Genomic DNA, 21,048 nt, shown 5'->3' with positions numbered 1-21,048 from the left:
TACCCTGCTCACCTTTGCTCAGAGGAAACACTCTATCTGGTTCTCTTTCTTTCTCTGCCTCTGCCTGACTAAGAAGGAAACCCTCTGCCAGGGCCACCGCCTGGGAACAGGTCTTTGCCCCACATTCCTTGACCCAGTTCTTCATATCTGGGGGCAAGATGGTCAGGAACTGCTCCAAGATCACCAGGTCCAGGATCTCATTTTTGGTATGTAGCTCTGGCTTCAGCCATTGGCGGCAGAGATGGTGGAGTTGGCTGCAAACTTTCTGGGGCCCATCGCCTTCTTCATAGGAGAACTGGCTGAAGCGCTGGTGCTGCACGTCTGAACTGGCCAGGCCCTCACCCAGGGACCTCTGGACCGTCCTCTCCCAGAATCCCCCAGTATCCTCTGCAATGAGGCCATCAGGGCCTCTTTCTCCTTCAGGACCAACTGAGTCTGGGTCATCCATCTGTGTTTTATTACATCAATGAAGCCACAAACAGGATCAAACTTATTTCTCCTCTATCTATCTCAGACAAAGATGTCTCAAAGATGCTCCACTCAAACACCCTGTAAAGCCAATACATTGTGGCATTACTATAGATGATAGCAGATATTTACAGATCGCCATCAATGTACACTGTTGTGATAAGAATATCTTGGTATGAGTACCTTGCCTAGAGGTACCAGATGCTGTCTGATCTTGTTAGTTAAGTAGAGTTAGCCCTGGTTAGTACTTCAATAGGAGATCTCCAACAAATACCAAGTGCTTGTAGGCTGTATTTCAGAAGGAACTGGAAAAACCACCTCTGAGTACTCTGGCTAATAAAATCCTACAAAATGCATGGGGTCACCATGAGTTGACAGGTGACTTGAAGGCACACACATCCACACAGGGAAGCAGACATTTGTGGAGTCCTCTGATAGCAAACACATTATCAGGAACTCTGTGCCAATGTTCTCCTTTCATGCTATAAAGCAGATCCAGGACTTATAGTCAAAAGCAAAGTTTATTGAAAGCAAAGAAAAACCTAGCATACAGGCCCTGCAGCTTTGTATCAAATCTATGGTTGCAATGTAAGCATAAACTTTTATAGTGACCATTTACAATCTCGACCCCCAGGTCCGTTTAATGGTTTTATTTGTAGGTTTAATCCCAAACGTCCTACATTTAGGGGCGGCATCTAGCTGCCCCATTACTGGACAGATCAGTGCCATGACAACCGAATGCCACAGCCCCAATCTGACCTCAAAAAACCCTCATAACAGCAGCTTGATGACACCCCTTTGGTGCTGTGCCAGAGGTGCATCATTGTGGTGTGTGCCATGTGGATTGGCGAACGGCAAAATGGCACCCTGATGACAGAGTCTCAGCTTCCAGCGTGAAGATGCTGCGTCATGGCTCCACCCACAGTCTGGTGCTTTTTGCCAGTCTGTACAGGGCCTTAGGCCATTTTCATTTACGTAGCCCATAACTGTCCATGTGCCTGGCACCTGGGGATATCTATGAGAGAATGTAAAGCAGGGACTGACTGGGGGGCAATTCTCCCTCTCTCCTGGAGAACCTTTTCCAGCTCCATCCATTCCTTGAAGAGGTCCCCTTCCAAAAACAACAACAACCCCACATCTGTCTCCCCCTTTGCCCCACAAAGAGGGGTCTCCTCCTCCTCTTGCCCCCATCTCTCTGGAGAAGGAAGGGTCTCCGGGAGACTGGTCAGGACTCCTCTTCTCCTCCCTCCCTTCCTCCCCCACAAAGCCCCACTTAGGGTACCCCTCCCCTCAGTGCACCCCCTCCATTACCACCTCCACCACTTCCTCCTCCTCCTCTTCCTCTCTGCTGCTCCACCTTCTGGGCCTCTCCTTCTCTCTCAAAAAATCTGAGCCCTCTGCTCTAAAAAGGATGTTGAGAAACTGGAGCATGTCCAAAGGAGGGCAACTAAAATGGTGAAGGATCTGGAAACCATGCCTTATGAAGAAAGACTTAGGGAGCTGGGGATGTTTAGTCAGGAGAAGATGGTATGATAACTCTGTTTAACTATTTGAAAGGATGTCATATTGAGGAGGGAACAAGCTTGTTTTCTGCTGCTCCAGAGACTAGGACCCAGAGCAATGGATGCAAACTGCAGGAAGAGAGATTCCACCTCAACATTAAGAGGAACTTCATGGTGGTGAAAGTTGTTTGACAGTGGAACACACTTCCTTGGAGGGTAGTGGAGTCTTCTGCTTTTGAGCTTTTTAAACAGAGGCCGGGTGGCCATCTTCCAGGGATGTTTTGATTGGGATTTTCCTGCATGGCAGGCAGTTGGACTGGATGGCCCTTGCGGTCTCTTTCAACTCTTGGATTCTTTCCATCTTGGAAGACTCTCTAGCAAACTGAGTGCTCTGTACTCTCTCCACCTCAAAGGATTCTAGGAACATGAGCCCCCCCCCCAAAGAAGTCTCTAGGAACCTGAGCCTCCCCACTCCCTGGGACCCTCCCAGCAAAGGAGGAGGTAACTTTGGGGGAGGAGGAGGAACACCCCAAATGGGGCTGGAGGAGGAAGAGGAGAGCCTCTTCCTTGTTGTGTCCCAGGTGGGGAGGAGGTCCTGGCTCCTGCCCCCCCCCCCCCTTGGGATGGATATCCACTTGCTCCCTCCCCAGGCCCCCCTCTCCTTCCAAGGGCCCTTTCCTCCTTCCTTCCCATACAAAGGAGAGGACATAAGACAGAGGAAGAGCCAGTTGTGGGCCAAGGGTGCCTCTCCCCTGGAGCAATAAAGGCACTTTATTTCCTCTGCCCCATCTCTGATTCACCCCTTTTCACTCACTGCCCCTCACTCCTGGAACCTTCTTCCCTTGTGAGCAAGAGCCATCACTTCTTTAACTAGCTTCAAAACGGAGTTGAAGACCATCCTGTTCAGAGAAGCGTTCCCAAGCATTGCATAATTGTCACTTGCTATTTGATGTTCCTTTGATGCCTGTTTTATTGAATCATTTCCTGTATTGCTATGTCCTCCCTCCAGTCCATCTCCCCTGATCCAGGCCTCGAAGGTAGAGAAGAACTGTTGACCCTCATCCCCTTCCCCACCACCATTCCCTTCTCCTTTTGTGTTGTGTCTTAGAATCATAGAATTGTACAACTGGAAGAAACCGCAAGGGCCATCCAATCCAACCCGCTGCAATGCAGGAAATCACAATCAAAGCATCCCCGACAGATGGCCATCCAGCCTCTGCTTTAAGACCTCCAAGGAAGGAGACTCCACTACACTCCGAGGGAGTTTGTTCCACTGTCGAACAGCCCTTACTGTCAGGACGTTCCTCCTGATGTTGAGGTGGAATCTCTTTTCCTGCAGTTTGCATCCATTGCTCAGGGTCCTAGTCTCTGGAGCAGCAGAAAACAAGCTTGCTCCCTCCTCAATATGAAATACTGTACCTTCAAATATTTAAACAGGGCTATCATATCACCTCTTAACCTTCTTTTCTCCAGGCTGAACATTCCCAGCTCCCTAAGTCGTTCCTCATAGTGCAAGGTTTCCAGACCTTTCACCATTTTAGTTACTCTCCTTTGGACATGCTCCAGTTTGTCCTTTTTTAATTGTGGTGCCCAGAACTGGACACAATATTCCAGGTGGGGCCAGACCAGAGCAGAATATAGTGGCACTATGACTTCCCTTGATCGAGACACTATACTTTTATTGATGCAGCCTAAAATTGCATTGGCTTTGTTAGCTGCCTCATCGCATTGTTGACTCATGTTCAACTTATGGTCTACTTGGACTCCTAGATCCCTTTCACATATAGTTTCATTCAGCCAGGTGTCCTCCATCCTATATCTTTTTAGATTGTAAGCCTTAGGGCAGGGAAACGTCCAGTTAAAAAGATTGTATGTACAGCGCTGTGTAAATTTACAGCGCTTTAAAAATAAAGGTTAATAATAATAACAACAACAACAACAACAACAACTTGTACTCCCAGGGCTCCCTCCTGCAAGACCCTGGGACCTGCAGTTTTTTTTTGGGGGGGGGGAACCAGCCCTTTTGGACAGAGCAGGAGAAAGGCCTGGCAAAGCTCCAGTCCCAGGATCCCATAGGAGGGGCTGCAGCACTTAAAGCGGTCTCCAACGGCAGCCTTTCCACTTGTAATCCTACATCTTTATTTTTTAAAGTCAGCCCCAACAACCCTATTGACCTCTTGCTGTGCTCAAAAGAGAACTGGGCTGGGAGGGCAGGAGGGGAGAGAATTGCAATCAGATGTTGGGGGGGGGGTATATTCAATTTCTCTGCATCAGGGAACCCCCCTCCACCAGTGGAAAAGGGGGGAAATAGACAGAAATAGGAGAAATAAGAACGGTGCACTTGGCTTACCTCTGCTTTAGTGGAAAAGCTTCACCCCTTCCTTTCCAAAACATGAAAAAGTGTTCCTCTTGCCCCCTGCATCTACATTTTGAACATTTCACATGTCTCTAGGAAATTGAGTTCTCTATTTAACCCTTGGAAGAGAGAATGGCAACCTTGGTGCAGCATCTCTCTGAACCTTACAGAAAATCCTAGGCCAAAACTGTGGGGTATGACTTTAAATGCACACTCAGCCATCTGCTTTCTGAAACATGTATCCTGAAGTAACTCTTCATGTGTAAAAGGACTGATATAGCCTTCTCTCTTGAAGTCCCTGTCTGCATGTCCACCTTCGGAGGCATTAAGAAGTGATCAAGGGACTGGCAGGGAGGCTCAGCAATAGGCGGCACTCCTTCAACATGTTTACTTCAACAGACTTGTTTTCTTCTTCTTAACTGCCACCCAAGTTACCAGCCCCAGCATTCTCCTTGTCTGACATCTCTCTCAATCTCTCATTCCCTCCCTCTCCCTCCCTTTATTCTTCATTCCTTGCAGGCACCTTAAAGAGGATCACAGGCAAAGGCTGGGAGGTGACTAAAGAAAGACTTTCTTGCTTCTTGTACTGTTCACAAAAATAAGTTGTGTGGGGCCAACTGAACTCTCCCTGGAATACGAAGGAGTATTCAAAAGTTTTAATTATCATAAAGAAGTTATAGAGATATTTACATGAAACTTTTTGTGCATAATCAGTGTCATTGCCATGCATACTTGTGCAAACATCAAATCTTTGTCTAAAGTACTTTTCTTTCCACAAGCTGTGGAATACATCAACCTGCATGGTGAACAAATCTTTATGGCATGATCAGCAAAGGCGTCCGCCTCCTGGCCATCAATGCACCCATCCATATGGCCCAAGCATCCGTTGTCGCTGCCCACTGGTTAGGCTATGAACTTTTGCAGCATCCACCTTATTCGCCTGATCTTGCGCCAAGCAACTTCTTCCTTTTCCCCGAGATGACGAAACCACTTCATGGTCAGCGATTTGATGACAGAGAAGACGTAATTTTCAAAGTGGAACAGTGGTTTTCGACCAAAGCGGAGGACTTCTACAAAGAGGGCTACCCTTTACCACCAGGATTTCCAGGATCATGGCTTGCAAAACGAGGTACAGACCTCTCTCTCTCTGCCCTTTGCCCCAGGATTTCCAAGGCGCATGGCTTGCAAACAGAGTAGAGGCCTGGGCATACTCTCTCTCTCCATCCCTTGCCTCAGCAGCTGTCTGTTAGCTCTGGCTGCAAGGGAAGGCTGGGGGATAACAGAGAGAGGGTGAGAGGGAGGGAGGGAGAGAGGAGAATGTGCAGGGACTGGGAGCTGTTTAAAGATGCCTGGCTACAGAGGAAGGTGGGCACTTCTTTTGGAAACTTTATAAACAGCATTAACTTACTGCCCCATATATAAGTCCAGCCACAATTTTGGAGCCATTTTTGGGTGTAAATTTCTCAACTTAGAGTCAAGTATATATGCTAAGCAGCTACACTTAGGGAGAAAAATGAAATGCAGATACAGTGGTGCCTCGGGTTACGAAATTAATTCGTTCCGCGGCCGCTTTCGTAACCCGAAAAGCCTTCGTAAGCCGAAATGCCATAGGCGCTAATGGGGGAAAAGCCGCGGCTCCGCCGCGGCTCCATTTAAAATAGCGCCGAAGTTTTTTCGTAACCCGAAAAAACATTCGTAACCCGGAGCAATTATTTTCTATTGCATTTTTTCGTATCCCGAAAATTTCGTAACCTGGGTAATTCGTATCCCGAGGTACCACTGTATAGACTGAGGGACACCTGGCTTGACACTAATACATGTGAAAAGGATCTACCAGTCCTAGTAGGCCACAAGTTGAACATGAATCAGTGTGATGTAGCAGCTAAAAAGGCCAATGAGATTCTAGGCTGCATCAATAGAAGTATAATGTCTAGATGGAGGGAAGTAATAGTACCAATGTATTCTGCTTTGGTCAGGCCCCACCTGGAATATTCTGGGCACAATTCAAAAAGGATATTGACAAGCTGAAGTGTGTCTAAAGGAGGGCAACTAAAAGTGTGAAAGGTCTGGAAAACATATCCTATGAAGAATGACAGAAGGATCAGGATATGCTTAACTTGGAGAAGACAAGGTTAAGAGGTGATATGATAACTTGTTTAAATATGAGAATGTTTGTTATAGTTTGTATATATTATTGTATTCTTTTAACATTGTAAGCTGCTTTGATTGTTTTAACAAAAAGCAGGGTAGAAATAAGTTTTATTATTTATTTATTATGTTGAGAATAGAGCAAGCTTGTTCTCTGCTGCTCCACAAACTAGGATACAGAGCAATGGATGCAAACTACAGGAAAAGGGATTCCAGCTCAACATTAGGAAGAACTTCCTGACAGAAAGAGCTGTTTGACAATGGAACCCACTTCCTTGGATTGTGGCAGAGTCTCCTTCTTTGGAGGTTTTAAACAGAGGCTGGATGCTTTGCTTTAGTATTCCTGCTTGGCAGGGGGTGGACCTGATGGCCCTTGAGGTCTTTTCCAATCCAATCATTCTATGATCCTGAATGATTCTTAGACTTTCAAGATGTGGCCTTTGATCAAACCATTTTCCACATTGCTGGCATTTCTATGGTTTCTGTCCTGTGTGGACTTTCTGATGATGCACAAGGTCTGACTTGTGAGCAAAACCCTTCCCACACTGCTGATATGTGCATGATTTCTCTCCTGTGTGGAAACTTTGATGCTTCCCAAGGGAAGACTCCTCAACAAAACATTTCCCACAGTGCTGGCATTTGTATGGCTTATCTCTTGTGTGGACTTTCTGATGACTCTCTAGTTGTGACTTGCAAACAAAATATTTTCCACACTGTTGGCATTTGTATGATTTGTCTCCTGTGTGGATTTTCCGATGCCTTCTAAAGTTTGACTTGTCAGCAAAACATTTCTCACACTCAAGGCATTTGTATGGTTTCTCTCTTGGGTGGACTTTCTGATGATGCACAAGTTCTGATTTGTGAACAAAACATTTTCCACACTGCTGGCATCTGTATGGCCCCTCTCCTGTGTGGACTTTCTGATGATGCACAAAAGAAGGCTTGTCTGAAAAAAAATTTCCACACTGCTGGCATCTGTATGGTTTCTCTCCTGTGTGAATTCTCTGATGCCTTGAAAAGTTTGACTTATCAGCAAAAGATTTATCACACTCCTGGCAGTTGTATGGTTTGTCTCCTGTGTGGAGACTCTGATGACTCTCAAGTTGTGACTTGCGAACAAAACATTTCCCACACTGTTGGCATTTGTATGGTTTGTCTTCTGTGTGGATTTTCTGATGCCTTGAAAGGTTTGACTTGTCAGCAAAACATTTTTCACACTCATGACATTTGTATGGTTTATCTCCTGTGTGAAGACGCTTATGCTTCACAAGAGAAGACTTTTCAACAAAACATTGCCCACACTGCTGGCATCCATATGGCTTCTCTCCTGTGTGGAATTTCTGATGATATATAAAGGAAGTCTTGTCAGAAAAACATTTTCCACACTGCTGACATCTGTATGGTTTCTCTCCTGTGTGGACTTTCTGATGCCTTTTAAAGTTTGACTTGTCAGCAAAACATTTCTCACACTCCTGGCATTTGTATGGTTTCTCTCCTTTGTGGACTCCCTGATGCTTCACAAGGTTAGACTTGTGACCAAAATATTTCTCACACTCTTGGCATTTGTATGGTTTTTCTCCTGTGTGAACTCTCTGATGATTTACAAGGTCTGACTTGTGAGCAAAACATTTTCCACACTCCTGGCATTTGTATGGTTTCTCTCCTGTGTGGACTCTCTGATGCTTCACAAGGTTAGACTTGTGACCAAAACATTTACCACAGTGCTGGCATTTGTATGGTTTCTCTCCTGTATGGACTCCCTCATGTGTTTGAAGGTGTGATTTATGAGCAAACAATTGCCCACACTTTTGACATTTATATGGTTTTTGTCCTGTGTAGCTTCTCTGATGATTCACAAGGTCACCTATAAAGAAGGACAAGGACAGAGAAGACTGAATCCCTGAATGACATCTGTTGCCAATAAGAGAGATAAGCAACCTCAAGTAGTAAAAGAAAAGTCAGAGAAAAAAGAGTTTCTGGGTCTGCTTTCCAGTGTTGACAACAAGCCTCGAAGATATTCAACAGAACGTTTTACTAAAATCCAAAATCCCTGGAATTCCGCAATTATTATTATATTAACTTCCCCGGAAATTGGCAACTCTGTTGCTTTCCCTCCCTTCATAGATATTAGTCAGCATTGCTAAATGGAACTCCTTTATATGTATGAAAAGAACGACCTGAGGCAGTTCACACCACTCAGAGCAATTGTTAAAATTTGTCAAGCTCATAGCTGCGTCACAATACAAGAGAGATATATTCTGGCCCTATTCTGGACTTTCCCAGAGGTACCATCCCATCAACACAGGGGGAGACTCTCTTTGCTATGTTCTCTCCTTACTCCCTCACTCTCACATGCCTGACTTTCCATTTCTCCTTCCACTCACAGACTTTCCCATCTGTCCTCCTGCAAAGCTTCAGCATTTCACCTTCAGCATCTCTTCCCAGCCATTCCATTTTATACCTTCTCTCTTTCTCTTTCTCACAGACACATACACACAGCATTTGATGTAGGAAAGGGACAATCTGAGGTCCATTTGGTGGGAAAGGAAGGCTAATGAATATACAAATAAATCAACAAGAAAGGCTCGGGAATGGGGCTGAAAGTTGTACACCAATTCTGGTGAGGGTCAGGCTCCAGAGAGGAGCCTTTAAGGGGCCACACTGAAACCCCAGGAGATCTCAGAGGGCACCCCCCATTGTATCACCTGGGAAAAAATGAAATAATGATTTGCTCCCCAATATCCCCCTACATCCCTTAGGGGAAGTGGGTGCAGTTTTGTTCCCATTGGGGCTTCTCTGAGCCAGTTTAAGGCCAAGGGAGCCCCTTTTCCCAAGAGGATATTAGAAGCCTGACCAAACCCTTCAAAGGCTGAAAAAAGAGTAAATAAACTACCTCAGGAAACTAGGTCTGGGGTGTGCTGAGAAGCATTTGGGAGCAAAAAGTATTAGCTGCCATGGTTCCTTTCTACAAAATCATACGATTGTCAGTTTATTATTTCGACTCCTTAACTGGACAGCTCCAGGGTCTCACAAAACTGAAAATCACAGAATTCCACAAGATGTTGCCATGACATGGGCTCACGTTTCTTACCCAGGGAAGAAACATTCTCATAGTTTTCCATCGTCACCTCCTTGTATAAAAATCTCTGGTTCTGATCCAACAGTTCCCATTCCTCCTCTGTGAAATATATATCGACATCCCAAAAGGTCATCTGCGATAGAAAATAGACTTCATCCTGAGAGTGACAAAGCAAAAGGGAAGGAAAACACATGGTGCATCCCAAATATTCTTTAATCACTTCAGAATAGAGTGGGACATGTCTGAATATTCCCCTATTTGTAAAGGCTTTCACAACCGGCATCCATAGTTTTTTGTGTTTTTGGGGGGGGAGGGGCTATGAGGCCATGTTCTAGAAGATCTCTATGGGGAAAAACTGTTCTAAGTCACCCAGAGTCTGGAAAAACTCCAGACCAGGAGAGCACATCTACTCTGCTCACTAATCTTCCTACTAAGGTGCAGAGACACAGATACCATACCACACTTTCTCACAGCAAAAAGGACCTTAAAATCCCCACAAACTAAACATATCTACAACTGAATGGAACATGTTTATGGGAAAGAATACACACCACCCACAAAGAACTGGCTAACACTGACAAGGAACTGCTAACACTCCACCTCCGCATCAGTCAAAGGAAGAACACCCAAGACTGGGACAAAATTAACAGCCTCACCTACAGGAAAATGGTAAAAGATATGGCAGATCACATCAAAAACAGAAATAAAAATTCAACAAATGCCACAAGTACCTCGCTGGAATATCAAGAACCTCCATCAATCTGCCAGAGCAGTAACTTTCAAAAGAAGGAACATCCATCTTGCGCAAAGGAGGCACCTTTGCAGTTAAGACCACCAGAATTCCAGTTGAAGACATCATTGCCCAGCTTGAATCCACCCTTCCACCATCTCCCAGGGGAGGAAGCAGAAGAGATAATGCAGAAACAGCAAGGATTCTGCACAAGGCAAAACACCAAACTTTATGCCAATCTGAGGCTCTTCCACCAGGAATGCATGGACTTCCCAAGATCCACAAAGATTCCAATCCACTCCAACCCATAGTGAATGCCATGGGATTCCCCACATATGACTTGGTCAAGTTTCAAGAGGTGATTTGATATCCCTGTTTAAATATTTGAAGCAATGTCATATTGAGGAGGGAGCAAGCTTCTTTTCTGTTGCTCCAGAGACTAGAACACGGAACAACGGATGCAAGCTACAGGAAAGAAATTCCACCTCAACATTAGGAGCAACTTCCTGACAGTAAGGGCTGTTCGACAGTGGAACACACTCCCTCGGAGTGTAGTGGGGTCTCCTTCCTTGGAGGTCTTTAAAAAGAGGCTGGATGGCCATCTATCAGGTATGCTTTAATTGAGATTTCCTGCATGGCGAGAGGATTGGACTGGATGGCCCTTGTGGTCTCCTCCAGCTCTATTATTCTATGATTCTACACACACAGACAGATGCCTACACAAGAACTCAAATCATCAACCAGGACAAAAAAAAGGAAACACAATAAAAACATTGGCAGGTCAGGCAAAAAGGATGTCATCTTCTTGCAAGATGAATTGAAGCTTGACAGGCTAAAGGTTATTCCAGCTCAGCCAGACCCAGAATACAAACAGCCACTGAAAAGGAAGTTATTTTTTAGCATACATCAAAGAAGCTACAGAGAGAATAGGGAAACTGGTGAGGAAACACAGCCTCCAAATGATCTACAAACCAAACAATAATATCCAGCAAATGCTGCACACAGCGAAGGAGAGACCCTCTCACGGCCGCAGGAGTTTACCGCATACCGTGCAGTTGCCGACAAGTCTGCATAGGGACCACCAAATGTAGCATCCAAATACGAATCAAGGAACACAAGAGAAATTGCAGACTGGGTCAGCCAAAAAAATCAGCAGTAGCAGAACACGTTATAAACCACCTTGGCATAAAATGATATTTGAAAATACTGAAATTCTGGATCGTGCCAACAACTATCGTATCAGAATGCCCAGTGAAGCCATTGAAATCCATAAACGCCTGGATACCTTCAACAGGAAAGAATAATCCCTTAAAGTAAACAAGGTTTGGCTACCAGTCTTGAAAAACACCAAAATCAAGGCCCAGCAAATGCAAATGAAAACCACTCAGGATGAGGGGGGTTTCCCAGTAGACAATGGATCATCCCCATTCAACAACAGAACAACACACAGACCAACCTGTAAATCGCTTCCTCTCAACCAACAGTATATATAACCTACTCTCTTCCATGCCAGCATTCTCTGAAGATGCCAGAAACAGCTGCTTGCGAAACGTCAGGAATAAACTCTTCTAGAACACAGGCTCATAGCCTGAAAAACCTACAAAAACTATATTCCTTTATTTCTTTTCCTTAACTCCTTTTCTTTAACTTTTCCTTAACATAAAGAATATGGCATGAGGGGAAAGATAAGGCTACAATTTGGATTCCTGGTTATCTGGATTTCTCATGTAACGGGAGACTTTGTTTATCACATGTAAACTCTTCCATGTAAATGCTCCCAATCTGCAATATTAACTGACTTAAGACTAGGACAGCCTCACTCTATCAGCAAACTTTTTTGGATTTCCAGCCTTTATTGTCAAGTTCTTTTATGACATAAGACAGAACATTACAAGATCCTCTTCCTATCCTTGAAAATAAAAACATGAAAACCAAAAATTAAATAATTAGGAATTGTTGGCTATCATGAGGCTCAAATCCATCTGTCTGAGTCACGTGCCTCTCTCCGACAAAATCGTACACCAACCCTGTCTACGGGGGTCATTCAATAAATACTTAGCCTACAAAAGAAAAACAAAATTTTTGGAAAAGTGGCGATTTATTTTTCAACATAGTCTCCTTTTAGCTCGATACACGTGGCTCAGCGATGCTCCAACTTTTTCAACCCATCCGAAAAATATGTTTTCCCGAGGTCTGCAAAATAGGCCTTCGTGGCGGCTATGACCTCCTCATTCGACCCAAATCTATTCCCAGCGAGTGATTTTTTCACGTTTGGAAACAAAAAGAAGTCATAGGGGGCCAAATCTGGAGAATACGGTGGATGCGGCAGCAATTCGTAGCCCAATTCGACCAATTTGGCCATGGTCCCACGGTTGCACTTGTTGTCCAGTGTGAGCAAACGTGGCACTCATCGCGCCGACAGCTTTCTCATGCCCAGTTCTTTGTGTAAAATATGATGCACCGTTCCTTCTGCGATGCCTACAGTCTCAGCTATCTCGCGAGCCTTCAATTGGCGATCTGCCAACACGAGATTGTGTATTTTTTTTACGTTTTCCTCCATAGTAGCCGTTTTCGGGGCACCTGGCCGTGGCTCATCAAAAACCGACGTGCGGCCACGAACAAACTCATTGAACCAATTCTTGACGGTCACCATCAAAGGAGAGGAGTCATCGTACACAGCATCCAAGTGCTCTTTGATTTCGCTGCGTGTTTTCCCTTCCAAAAACAAGAATTGAATCACCGAACGATATTGCTCTTTTTCCATTTTTGTAAAGCTGACCGACACACTCACTTCCAAAGGCTATCAAAACAAAACAAATGAAGGGAATTGACTGAAACTTTGACAGTAGGCTTCTAAAAGAATGTACTGCACGATGGCAAAACTCTTTTGTAACAGCAGCGGTGAGGCTAAGTACTTGTTGAATGATCCTCGTAAAAACCATGGGTTTAATGCTCATGCAGGAATAGAACAAGCCCTCCTCGTGGATGCTGTGAGGGGCCACCATTGACAGTAATCCCAGTCCCACCACCCCTGGCTCTGATGGACTGAGGGGGAAAGCAAGGACAAGTAGACAGAAAGCACTGATCAGCTGATCCACTGCAGGACAGAGGATGACCACCCATAGCATCTGACCACCCACAGCATCCCAGACTGACAAACTCCCAATGATTCTATCGTAAATAAGGAAGGCGTGTTAACCTGTTCCAAGATCATCTTTCCTGCAGTTTCTTCCATGGAGAAAGCTTTCAATGTTGATTCTCCTCTCTCCCTACATTTGGAGACCATCTTGGACCAATGCACACCTGCAGAAAGTACAAATGGAGATGTCCTATATGTGTATAGCTTTATACTGTTTTCCATGGACCACTAGAAAGACAATTAAATGACTCAGAGCAAATCAAGCCTGATTTTACACTGGGACACAAAATAACTGCACTGAGGCTGTTACACAACCTTCCTTACATTCCCAAAGTTATCTTTTAACATCCTCCACGTAAGGCCCCTCATCACTGACACCTACCCTGCTTCTATCCTTTTTACTTTCCCTAAGTATATAAGGGCTAGGGTTCCAACTGTCATCAATTAATAGTAATAATAATAATAGTAGTTTTATTTATATTTTCCCGCTTCTCCCAGTGGATCAAAGTGGGATTACTATGGACCCTTGTTATACGCTGGGGTTTGGTTCCAAGATCCCCGTGTATAACAAAATCCGTGTATGCTCAAGTCCCATTAAATATAATGACACAGCAAAATGATGTCCCTAATAAAAAATGGAAAATCAAGGTAAATGTATACTTTTTTGGAACATTTTCAAACCGTGTATGCTTGAATCCGTGTATAAGAAGGGCCGACTGTACAATCAAAATATATGGAGCAACAATACAATACAAATGCAGGTACAGATGCAAATACAATTACATATCAATTCAGTATCTTAGGTAGTGTGCTTGTGTTTGTTTACAATGTCTAGAATTCACTCAGCCAGAGACCTCTGTTAGTCAAGTGTGGTTATATTAGCAGACACTTACAGGCTTATCATAGTCCCTTCTGGACTACTAACCCCTATCCTGTATGAATCCCTCTCTGACTCCCAGTCAGATTCCTTATCTAATTCTCACTGGAGAACCTCTCAGTCCCTCCTGCTTTTATAGATTCGAATTCCCTTGCAGCCCCCACTCACAGTTTGCCTGAATTATGATTGGCTGCCAAGAAGCCAAAGAAGCCAAGCCTGCTGTTACATACCTGCCCCGTAAGGGGTCACTATAAAGGGCAATAAAATCCAGGCAGCTTGACCCAACAATTATCGTCCAGTTAGTCTGACATCAATACCAGGAAAGATTCTACAGCAGATTATTAAACAGAGAGTCTGTGAACATCTAGAAGGCAATTCCATAATCACAAAAGGTCTTCATGGGGTTCCACTGTCAGGAAATGACATTGGTGTGGCCACTAGGGGGAGATGTTGTGCAGATAATTTACAGCTCCAGTGGCAGCTAATGTGTCAGCATTAAAACAGGGCATCATCGGAATGTTGATGCAACTGTCAGTTCTCAACTGTCACTGAGAGAGAGAGAAAGACAGTTGGTGCCTGAGAGTGGCTGTGTCTGTTACTGTGAGACAGTTGGTGCCTCGGAGTGTGCTGTGTCTGTTACTGAGAGGCAGTGATATGGTTGTGTGTTAATGTGGCTGCCTCAGAGGTTGTGTTGTTATTGTTGGTTGGTGCAAATAGTGTGTATTAGAGACGGATGTCCAATACACAGTGTATATCTATGTTGTAAATACTGCAAAGGAAGATTAAAGCCCACGTTTAGAGTGAAGACTTGCAAGAGTCATTATTAGTTGAAGACATCTTCACAGATTCCTTCTTCTTGGCATTCTGTAGACGTGGTTGAACTCTGCAGGTGGTCATGGTGGACTGCACTTAGAGTGGAAAAAACGAAATGCACCAATATAGAACAGGGGACACATGGCTTAAGAAGACTATGTGTGAAACGAATCTAGGAGTCCAAGTAAACTATAAGTTGAACATGAGGGAGCTGGGTATGTTTAGCCTAGAGAAGGTTAAGAGGTGATATGATAGCCCTGTTTAAATATTTGCAGGGATATCATATTGAAGAGGGAGCAAGCTTGTTTTCTGCTGCTCCAGAGACTAGAATGCAGAACGATGGATGCAAACTGCAGGAAGAGAGATTCCACTTCAACATTAGGAGGAACTTCTTGACAGTAAGGGCTGTTCAACAGTGGAACACACTCCCTTGCACTGTAATGGAGTCTCCTTCCTTAGAGGTCTTTAAACAGAGGCTGGATGGCCATCTGTCAGGGATGCTTTGATTGGGAATTCCTGCATGGCAGGAGGTTGGACTGGATGGCCGTTGTGGTCTCTTCCAACTCTACGATTCTATGACACAAAACATCATACAGTTGATGTTGATGGAGAGAAGTGACCACTGGGGTCCCACAGGGCTCTGTCCTGGGGCCAGTGCTATTCAACATCTTTATCAATGACTTGGAGGACAAAATTGGGCGCATACTTATCAAATTTGCAGATGACACCAAATTAGGGGGAGTAGCTAATACTCCAGAGGACAGGAACAAGATTGAAAATGACCTGAACAGACTAGAAAACTGGGCCATAGCTAACAAAATGAAATTCAACACAGAGAAATGTAAAGTACTGCACTTAGGGCGGAAAAACGAAAAGCACAGATATAGGATGGAGGACACCTGGCTGAATGAAACTCCGTGTGAAAGGGATCTAGGAGTCCAAGTAGACCATAAGTTGAACATGAGTCAACAATGCGATGCGGCAGCTAACAAGGCCAATGCAATTTTAGGTTGCATCTATAGAAGTATAGTGTCTAGATCAAGGGAAGTAATAGTGCCACTATACTCTGCTCTGGTCAGGCCCCACCTGGAATATTGTGTCCTGTTCTGGGCATCGCAATTCAAAAAGTATGTTGAGAAACTGGAGTGTGTCCAAAGGAGGGCGACTAAAATGGTGAAGGGTCTGGAAACCATGCCCTATGAGGAACGCCTTAGGGAGCTGGGGATGTTTAGCCTGGAGAAGAGAAGTTTAAGGGGTGATATGATAGCCCTGTCCTCCCTGTTCTCCTCCTCCTTCTCTCCCTTCCCGCGGCTGCCAGACAGCCGCGGGGAGGAAAGGATGGTGGGGGCTGCCTCCTCCTCTTCTCCCCACGGCTGCCAGGCAACCATGGGGAGAAGGGGAACGGGAGTGCAATTCCCAGAGGCCTTTGTAGCTGGAAGTCCCGCCCCTTCTCCCCTGGTGGCCTCCATAATGGGTCAGGAGGCCGGGAAGGGGTGGGACTTTCGGCCGTAAAGCCTGAGGGTCTGCACTGGGAGTCGCCGCCCAACAAAGTTTGGGCAACGCTGCCATAACCAGTTCTATCTGGAGTGCAGCTTTGGTGCAGCTTCTGGTCTTTTAGGTTGTGTGTGTCATTTAAAGAGCATACATCCAATGAGACCTAAGGAAGCTTTATTTTGGCCTGTCTGTTCAGTCCCTTCATTTTCCAAAAATATAACTGCAAATTTTTCCCAGTTAACTTTCCAAAATTGTATCACCTCTACCTATTCTTTTTCAGGATTAAGCATTTCCCCTTCTTTAATCATAAATATTAAATTATCCATGCTTACCATCTCATATAGTTTTATCAACCTATCCTCCACCCCAGGTATATCTTGATTTTTCCATTTATGAGCTTATACTATCCTGGTGGCAGTAACCATAAACCATAAAATCTTTGAATACTTCTTTTACATGTAACATATTTAATGAAAATAATTCTGAGTTTAATGGAAGTTTTACATTTATAATTTCTAAAATAATCTTATAAATAGATATCCAAAACGTTTTTGCTTTAGAGCGCAACCACTACATGGTCTCTCCACATTGTAAACATGTGAATCACTTCCTCCCAACCACAGGTCACGCAAGTATATATTCCCCACACAATTCCATGCAACCAGCCTCTGAAGATGCCAGCCACAGATGTAGGGTTGCCATACCTCAGGACTGCCAGACAGGGACAAATGTAGGACAACGTTTTCAAATGTAGGACACTCCCCCCCCCCCTTTTTTTTTTTTTTTTTAATGGAGGACACCCCATGCCCCTTCCCGGCGTCCAAGGAGACCGAGACCTCCTTAAAGGCCAGGAAGGGGCACGAGGCGTCCCGCATTTAAAAAAAAAAAGTGTCCTACATAAAAAAGTGTCCCTCCTTCCTGGCCTCTGAGGAGACCAAGGCCTCCTTAGAAGCCAGGAAAGAGAGGGAGAGCCGGCTGCAATCGCCGCCGGCTTCCTTCTTCTTCCCTGGCCTTTAAGGAGTCCCAGGCCTCCTTAAAGGCCAGGAAGGCGCGCGGGGGCCGGCCACGATCGCTGCCCCTGCTGACGCCTGGGAGGCGCGCGCAGAGGAGCCCGTCCCCTTTGGCCAGCTGGCCAATGGCCGGCTGGCAACAAAGCAGGGGACGAGCTCCTGCTTCAGAGGCCAGCACAAGGGGCCAAGACCAATGCATTGCTGGGGGCCAAACCGGACCGTGACCGGGAGGGACCCCCAAAAGCGTGCTTTTCCCAGCGGCCACCGGGTTATGGCATCCCTACACAGATGCAAGCATGGGGCTACCCTTGTGTCTAGTCCGGAAACTCCAGTTGGTACAGAATATGGCAGCCAGGTTGGTCAGAGGAACAGCAAGGAGTGACCATATAACACCAATATTGAAGTCACTCCACTGGCTGCCTATCAGTTTCCGGGCACAGTACAAGGTGTTGGTTGTCACCTTTAGAGCCCTACATGGCTTGGGCCCAACCTATCTAAGGGATTGGCTGCTTCCATATAATCCACCCCATACACTCAGGTCCTCTGGGAGGAATTTGTTACAGTTCTTAAAGACCAGGTTGATGGCGACCTCCCAGAGGACATTCTCTGCAGCCGCTCCCAATTTACGGAATGGCCTGCCAGACGAGATCCATCAAAACAACAATCTAGAGAGCTTTAAAAAGGTGTATTAAGACAGATCTCTTCCGGCCGTCCCAGAATAAAATGCTCAACCACAAATAAGACTTCCCATCCAGTGAACTCTGCCCAAATGATTTTAATAAGGTTAGTCAGTTTTAATATGAAGTTTTTAATCTTACATTGTTTAACCATGTTTTAAGGGGGGCATTATGTATATATGGATGTATTTTAACCTGTTGTACGCCGCTTTGATTGCCTGACAAAAAGTGGGATAGAAATAAAATTATTATTATTATTATTATTATTAAGCAAAACGTCAGGAATAAATTCTTTCAGAACATGGCCACATAGCCTGGAAAACCCACAGAAAATCATATTTGGGTCCTATTTTTATTCCTCTTTGGAAAATGAGGACAACATTTGCCTTCCTCCAGTCTACGGGGATTTCTCATGTTCTATGAGAATTCGCAAACATTATTGTCAGTGGTTCTGAAATTACTTTGGTTGGTTCTTTTAATATCCTTGGATGTAGCTCATCTGGCCCTGGAGACTTGAATTCATTTAGAGTAGCGACATATTCTTGTACTACTTGTCTACCTATTCTGTGCTGCATTTCCCCCATCACACCACTTGATCATTGCTCCTCAGGCTGTGCACTATTTTTAAAGAAAACTGAGGCAAAGAAGGTCTTGAGTATTTCTGCCTTTCCTCTATCCCCAGTTAGTATGTGGCCATCTTCTCCATGCAGCGATCCTATCATTTTCCTTGTTCTTTCTTTTGCTGCAGACATAACTAAAAAGAGACCTTTTTGTTGTTTTCAATCTGTCTGGCAAGCCTAAATTCATACTGTGCTTTAGCTTTTCTTACCTTCTCCCTACATATGCTGGCTATATGCTTGAAGTCCTCTTTGGTGGTTTCCTCATTTTTTCTTTTCTTCAACATTGTTTTTTAACGCTTAGCTGAGTTTAAAGTTCTTTAGTTAACCATTTTAGTATATTTAGACACTGCCCATTTCCCCTTCTTATTGGAATAGTTTTAGTTTGTATCTAAGGCGGATTATAGACCGCCATATAGCGGCGGTCTGGCTCCGCCGCCGCTTGCAGTATCCAGGAGATGTAGCCTTTAAACGGCGCAACTCCCGGACGCTGCCGAGAAGGAGCGCGGAAATCGGCTCCTTCTCGGGCCCCGGAAGAGGCGCCGCAAGTGCCAAAGGGTGCACTCGCGGCGTCATTTCCAGTGCGCCACATGCGGACGCAGAGCATCTGTTACGTCAGTATGGCGGCCCCCATGTGGAAGGGACGCTGCCATATTGTACGTATTCCATACATACTAGGGTTAGGGGGTGCGGAAGCACCGCCCCTTCCTAACCCTAATACGTATGGAATACGTATTTTATGGCGGTGTGTAACCCACCTATAGTATCTCACTTTAAAGAAAGTCCCATTCATCCAGAACTCCCTTCTCTTTCAATATCCTTGTCACTGAATTACAGTCAGTAATTCCTTAAGTTTACAGGAAATGGCTTTCTTAAAAGTATAGATTGAATATCTTATTACCCAAAATGCTGTGGTTCCTAGTAATGGCACAGCCATGTACACATGCTACTTGGGGACAACAGGAATCAAGGTCTGTGGATTTTGGTATCTATGGGAGGCTCCAGAATGGATCTCCTGCAGAGATACTGAGGTCCCACTGTAATATATATATACATATATATATATATATGGACACGAAGTGGCCAAGATCCGCCATCATGGGTGGAGGGCACAATCTATGCATGTGAAGAGTACTATACAACCTTCATCAAATGTACAACACAACCCTCAACAAATCTTGCCAAGAAAACTCAAGGGTCGCCATAAGTCAGAAACAATTTGAAAGCACACAACAACAAAGACACACACAGGATTCTGGACAGTGAGTGTTCATCCGTACCTTGCAAGAAGGCGCTTCCATCACACTCCTGCTTGATTGGCCTCCATTGTGGTCTCTGCCTGGGATCCAACGGCGCCTTCTCAGCCACAGGGAATTCAGAGTGAACTTCTACCATGGGATTCTTGATGTGAAACAGCAGTCAGGATTCAAGACATGGAATTTGAAGAAGGATAAGAAAATGGCAAAAGCCTTTGGAGAAAGGGATTTGGCCTGTGTGGAATGAGACATCCACCCACAACCAAGCCAGGAATGTCGGCACCTCATAAACCCAAATTGAAAAATTGGCATAAAAAAGGAGAGCTCAAAAAGGTGGGATATAATATAATATAGTATATACTATATATAGTACAATAACACTTATGTTTATACTTGGTATATGTTTATTGTATATGGTGAAACACAAACAATTCCGTGGAGCCCACAGCAAGAACATCTGAATTTCTGGAAAATCCTTCTTTGACTTATAATGGAAGTCTTTTATATACTTATGTTACCCCAATATTTGGTCCCCTTGATCTCTTCCATGCTTGATACAACATTAATCAAGAAACATTAGATTGGGTGACTTGGATCTGACCCCAATGTGGAAACTAAGACTCTGAGTTGGCTGGCAAATCTTAGACTGGCAAGATTTAAAGCTAGCAAAAGGGCACGAACCTTGATTAACAAAGGTCCAAAACAGACTGCAGAAATAAGCCAGTTTGAGACTGCTTTAACAGCTCAGGCCCAATGCTAGGGAATTCTGGGAACTGTAGTTTTGTGAGGCATTTATTAGCCTTCTCTGTCAGATAGCTCTGATGGCACAACAAATTACAATTCCCAGGATTCTCTAGCACTGAGCCAGGGCAGTTAAAGTGG

At 44.7% G+C, this 21,048-nt stretch overlaps 1 protein-coding gene across 4 annotated transcripts in view; it reads right to left on the bottom strand.

Moving 5' to 3' along the window:
• Positions 1 to 6,742: 6,742 nt before the first annotated feature.
• The window catches only part of LOC121922974 (zinc finger protein OZF-like), a 109,687-nt gene continuing 95,381 nt past the window's right edge, over positions 6,743 to 21,048 (bottom strand). For 2 of the 4 annotated variants that reach the window (XM_042452996.1, XM_042452997.1), the window contains exon 4: positions 6,743 to 8,338. In XM_042452996.1, the coding sequence (XP_042308930.1) occupies positions 6,948 to 8,338 (1,391 nt within the window). In that variant the 3' untranslated portion in view covers positions 6,743 to 6,947. Of the gene's footprint in view, positions 8,339 to 9,565; positions 9,711 to 13,482; positions 13,587 to 20,190; positions 20,312 to 21,048 lie in introns of all 4 variants that reach the window. The other 2 variants (XM_042452993.1, XM_042452995.1) reach the window with 2 other exon arrangements.

Source organism: Sceloporus undulatus, chromosome 2 (assembly GCF_019175285.1).
Source record: "Sceloporus undulatus isolate JIND9_A2432 ecotype Alabama chromosome 2, SceUnd_v1.1, whole genome shotgun sequence".
Taxonomy (NCBI): Eukaryota; Metazoa; Chordata; class Lepidosauria; order Squamata; family Phrynosomatidae; genus Sceloporus; species Sceloporus undulatus.
This window is presented reverse-complemented; position numbering and strand designations above follow the sequence as displayed.